At 34.4% G+C, this 5,207-nt stretch overlaps 1 protein-coding gene across 3 annotated transcripts; it reads left to right on the top strand.

Annotated features, from left to right (window-relative positions):
• LOC131946857 (diacylglycerol kinase epsilon) lies at nucleotides 1-4,843 on the top strand. 3 transcript variants are annotated; one of them, XM_059307836.1, is made up of 9 exons: nucleotides 1-268; nucleotides 784-1,458; nucleotides 1,846-1,983; nucleotides 2,251-2,451; nucleotides 2,692-2,805; nucleotides 2,943-3,014; nucleotides 3,465-3,586; nucleotides 3,880-3,991; nucleotides 4,659-4,843. In XM_059307836.1, exons 2-9 carry the CDS (start codon nucleotides 784-786, stop codon nucleotides 4,779-4,781), a joined length of 1,557 nt encoding a protein of 518 aa, XP_059163819.1. In that variant the 5' UTR covers nucleotides 1-268; the 3' UTR covers nucleotides 4,782-4,843. The 3 variants fall into 3 exon arrangements, with proteins under 3 accessions (XP_059163819.1, XP_059163818.1, XP_059163817.1); XM_059307835.1 differs by having other exon boundaries at nucleotides 1-333; XM_059307834.1 differs by lacking the exon at nucleotides 1-268 and having other exon boundaries at nucleotides 772-1,458.
• The last annotated feature ends 364 nt before the right edge of the window (nucleotides 4,844-5,207 follow it).

Below are 5,207 nucleotides of genomic sequence, written 5' to 3'. Positions count from 1 at the left end.
TATCCGTGGTATTTGTAAACTGTAAACATTTAAGTTTAACTGTTAAACGTTTAGATCTGATTTATAAAGTATCAACCGTATTTAAAATAAACTTAGTATTTTTCATTCATTTATTCTTAAGACATTTTAACCAAGTATAATAAACAGCATTAACTTGGTACTTTGAATTGAAACATGACTCACTACAAGCAGCACTACAAGCTGAAGTCTAGATCCCGTACATGACATGAAGTTGAGTACTGCCGGAGTTACTGAATGAGCCAGCAACGTGAGTCAGAGTGCGCAAAAAAATATAACCTCATTGATGTCCAGCAACAGTAATCTGTTTATGAAGTAAAGCCTGCAGTGTTTATTTGTAGTAGCCTAAACTTAACTTAAACTTTAGTCACAAGTCATATAGATTCTATAGAATCTAGATCTAAGCGTACATGACATATTATTATTATTATTACTATTACATTACTAAAATATTTTTAAAATAAGAAATAAATAAAACTGAAAGCAACTCATCACAATCAGCAGCCTATTTGAAATTAAAAGGTGTTCAAAATATTCAATATTATTTAAATTTAACATCTTAATTTTTCCTGTTTTCACAAATTTTCATACTTGGGGAATCACCTTGTCTATGTTAATGTTAGCATATTATTTATTTTATTTAAATATTAGTTTATTAGTGTTAATCTACTAACAACACTGAAACATATGAAACTGTCATGTTTTTAAAAAGTTAAATTATTAAAAGTAAATAAAATACAAAAACTATTTTTCATGAAATTTCAGATGGATGATTTCATATGGTCACTCTTCATCATGATATCATTGCTTGTTCTTGTGGCATATTTAATGTCTTGGTTTCGACAAAATAGGCTGCAGCATTACTCACTGCCTATCAGAGAATCAAATAAAGGCCATCGTTTTTATATGGTAGACATGTTTAACTCAAGAACATATTGCAACATTGAGGAAATAGCGTTAACCCATGGAGCCCAGTGTGATACTTGTGGGGTGTGTGTTGGAGATAAAAATATGAACGAGGCAAATAAAAAAATTCCATGTAAAGCAGCATCCACAGATGAAACAATAGTTCGCCACCACTGGGTGCGAGGCAATCTTCCAGCTTTCAGCCTGTGTATGGTGTGTAAACAGGAGTGTGGGGTGGAGATGGCACTTGTTGATCTACAGTGTGCTTGGTGTAGAAACACAGCTCACGACAACTGTGCTGAGAAAACTGACATTTGTGATCTGGGTCAATTTAAAAAGTTTATTATACCTCCTAATTGTATTCAAGTCAAATGGGTGGGAGTGAAAGGAAACAAACATCTAGTGGTTGAGAATGTTAAGCGTCCACCTATAGAAGACTGGAGTCCACTCATAGTTATAGCCAATAGGAAAAGTGGCAGCAATGACGGACTGCTCATTCTTAGACACTTTAGGCAGTACTTAAATCCTGCACAGGTGAGTTGAACAATACTTGATTCAATTTTGCTTAAATCTGATGAGTAGGTGGTGGTGTATTGCAAGGTTAATCAACGTGCTGCTAAGTCAATAGTCTCAAGTTCGGTTCACAATTTGTTGGACATCTCTAAGTCCACACAGCTCTAATGTATACTTGAGTCTGAGAAGGTAAAGGCAGATGGGCATAATGCTGACTAAGCCTTTAAGATAACGGAGGTCTAACTAAATTGAACTACATTTGCCTTATTGACCATCATTTTAAAAAAAAAGTTTTTTGAGCAAGCTCAGTATAGGTAGTTCTTACATACTGCTAAATGTATTCAAGAAAATATGGCAAACAGACTAGACGGACTGTTGTCAAATTTTAAATAAATGTTCAATGTTTAGGTGATAGATATTCAGGATATCCAGCCTGAGCAAGCGTTAGAATGGTGTCGTCTACTACCTACCTGTCGTCTTCTAGTCTGTGGTGGTGATGGGACCATTGGCTGGGTACTGAATGTTATAGAAAAACTTTCAATCATGGTAAGAAACTAGTTTTTTATTCACAGTTTATATTCTAAAACATTCTAGTAAGAAAAAGTCTTTTACTTGAAACATTCATTAAAGTTAAGAACACATCAACATTTAATTTTTAAAGACTCTGCTAAATAGTCTTTTGTAGTCTAATAGTTCCAATAAGATTAATTATTATGATCACAATATTGGAAAGCAATATATAAATTACCTGCAATAAAAAAAATTAAACTTTGAACAATGTAACCTGCATAATTTTGAAAACCATTTCATCAGAATCCTCCACGTGTTTGTATTCTCCCTCTTGGAACTGGGAACGACCTGTCTCAAGTGCTTGGCTGGGGTGAAGGATATTCTGGGAATGTAAATGTTAGATGTATTTTAGAAAATGTGGAAAAGGCAAAACCAGTTGAGTTAGACAGATGGACAGTCAGAATTCTACACAAGAAACACTTTGGCATATCTAGACCTTCCAAGGTTTGAAGTTAGCCTTTTTTCCTACGAATATATTGATTTGAAATTATAATGGTAGAATATGACTATTTATTGAGAAATTTTTTTTTTTTACTTAAAAAAAAAAGATGTGTCAAAACTGCACAACTAAAAAAGTCAAACTGTATCTTATTGACTTTATATTGTTGAAACTAACATTTATGTTTCCATAGTGTATGAATACATTATCAGATATGATAAAACCTTTGTATTATCTGTCTATAGACATACACTATGAACAACTATCTTTCTGTGGGGGTGGATGCACTTGTTACCTTAAAATTTCACAAGAAACGTGAGAGCTGGCCAGCTTTCTTTACTCATCGTCTAATAAACAAGGTAAATCTGTCTTGTTTTTATTTCATAACTTGAAATAATTGTTTTTTTATAGGTATTTAATAAAAATGAGTAAAGATTCTTAAAAATAATAACCTACTATTTATACCATTATAAAAATATTTTCTCTAAAAAAATAGTTCTGTTACTTCACGTATGGAACAAAAGATGTTTTGGAAAGAGAATGTAAGGACCTTCACAAGAGAATACAGGTAAGTTAAATGAGTTTAAAAACACAAACTTCATTTTCATTAAACTGGAGCTTTTCAATATTTTATTATATTGAAATTCTGAAGTTTTTTCCCCACATAACGTGAAGACAGACAAACATTATTTTTAAGTCGTTAAACTTTTTTCTCCACAACTTTTAAAAAAAAAACCCATTGACAATGAACAGGTAACCTAGATAATGATAGATTTTGTTCTGCAACTTTTATTTAAAACTTCTTGACTTTGAAACTAATAATTACAGTAGTGCTAAATAATGATAGATTTTGTTCTGCAACTTTTATTTAAAACTTCTTGACTTTGAAACTAATAATTACAGTAGTGCTAAATAATGATAGATTTTGTTCTGCAACTTTTATTTAAAACTTCTTGACTTTGAAACTAATAATTACAGTAGTGCTAAATAATGATAGATTTTGTTCTGCAACTTTCAGCTGGAACTAGATGATAAAGAAATTAGTCTCCCAGAGCTGGAGGGGATTGTTGTACTTAACATAAGCTGCTGGGGTGGGGGCTGTAGACCATGGGGTCAAGCTGAGGAGTTTCAAAAACCAAGGTCAGATTACCATGTTTTTTTTAATTGTATGATGAGATGTAGCTATACCTACATAGTTAAATAGTGTTATCAGGTAAAAATTTAGGTAAAATTATGTGGTATAGATACATATCTACATTACCAAAAAAGTCAGGCACCCATCAGAGCTCGGTGGACTCAGGGACACCTTTTGTATGAGTGCCAGAGAACCAAACTCAAGACTTCAACAGAGAGTGGTCTAGCTAGCACATTCTCCTGCATATATTAGAAGAAATGAGAATTAACCTTTGACCATCTTCTCTGTACTGCCACAGGTATGACGATGGGATGTTGGAGGTTATGGGCCTCTTCTCTTCATTTCATATTGCCCAACTGCAAATTGGTCTGGCCACTCCACTTAGGCTTGGGCAGGCAAAAAAAGTTAAGGTAAGTGTCAGCAACTCAGAAGGTTAACAACTCTCTTGATGAGTAATGCAGCAAGTATTCATGAAACAACACTGCATTCATAGAAGACATGGTGTAGTGGTGATGAGGTAAAACTTAAAGTCATACCACTAGAAATATGTGGGAACTGCAATGTTAAGTTAGCCCTATGTGCTGTAATGTTTGACAAAGCATTGAGTAAACAGTAATGCAACAAAAGGAAATACTAAGTAAAAAGATACATTAACTAGCTAAGGATGTTCTAAAAAATGTTACCATCCTTACTTAAATTTTTTAACTCCATGGAACTGAGAAATATCTAAGATGGAAGTTCATCCATCAAAAAATATTCCACTATATTAAAAAAACATGTAAGCATTAGATTACGAATTATTTGAAAACATGCTTTATTCATTATGATAAGAGTTTAAAAATTAATAGAACAATACATCTGTTTTAATTTGTTCCTTATATAGGTCTACTTAATATTGAGTCTTAATATTATTAAATATATTTGATGGGGATGACACCCTGTGTAATCACACTCTTAACGTTTGACCTAGTAAGGCCATTGTAGTCCATAATAATGTTGAGTAACCTGTCAGTTACACGCTATTAGTCTTGAGTTATTTCCCTTAGTTCTGTACAATTTTTGGCTTATGTCCCTTAGATAACCCTACTGGACAAGAACGCCCCCATGCAAGTTGACGGAGAACCATGGGAGCAGCACCCAGCAAGCATCACAGTCACTTACAAACAGCAAGCCGCTATGCTGGCCCTTACTGACCAGTAGTCAGGGACTTAAATTTGGCTAGTTCCTGACCAGGCCAATTAGTGGCTTGTTAGAGCACTCATTCTTGGACTGAGGTTAGAGCACATCATTGGACCTACTAGTAGCTCAGTATGAGCACAACGTTATGGGCCAATGTTAGAGCACATCAGTGTTAGACCAATTAGTGGCCCAAGTTAGAGCACATCATTATTGGGCCAATGACCAACTACTGGCCCAAGTTAGAGCACATCATTGTTGGGCCAACTAGTGGCCCTAGTTAAAGCACATCATTGTTGGGCCAACTAGTGGCCCTGAGCACATCATTATTGGGCCAACTAGTGGGCCGAGCACATCATTGTTGAACTTGAAATACTCTTGCCAGCTTGTATTTTGCCCACCTCAGTGTTTCAACTGGCGTCTTTCACTGTGAGGGAAAAAATATTTTGG

The sequence above is a fragment of the Physella acuta genome, unplaced genomic scaffold, assembly GCF_028476545.2.
Source record: "Physella acuta isolate Inbredline_101_S28 unplaced genomic scaffold, ASM2847654v3 ptg000574l, whole genome shotgun sequence".
NCBI classification, from domain to species: domain Eukaryota; kingdom Metazoa; phylum Mollusca; class Gastropoda; family Physidae; genus Physella; species Physella acuta.
The sequence above is the reverse complement of the archived record's forward strand: the minus strand, read 5'-3'. Positions and strand labels throughout refer to the sequence as shown.

Excerpts from the sequence above, each read along its gene's own strand:
- LOC131946857 (XM_059307834.1), top strand. The coding sequence starts at position 772 with ATGAAATTTCAGATGGATGATTTCATATGGTCACTCTTCATCATGATA. Across the intron at positions 2,452-2,691 it reads GCATATCTAGACCTTCCAAG|ACATACACTATGAACAACTA; the intron begins GTTTGAAGTTAG and ends ATCTGTCTATAG. Across the intron at positions 3,992-4,658 it reads GGCAGGCAAAAAAAGTTAAG|ATAACCCTACTGGACAAGAA; the intron begins GTAAGTGTCAGC and ends TATGTCCCTTAG.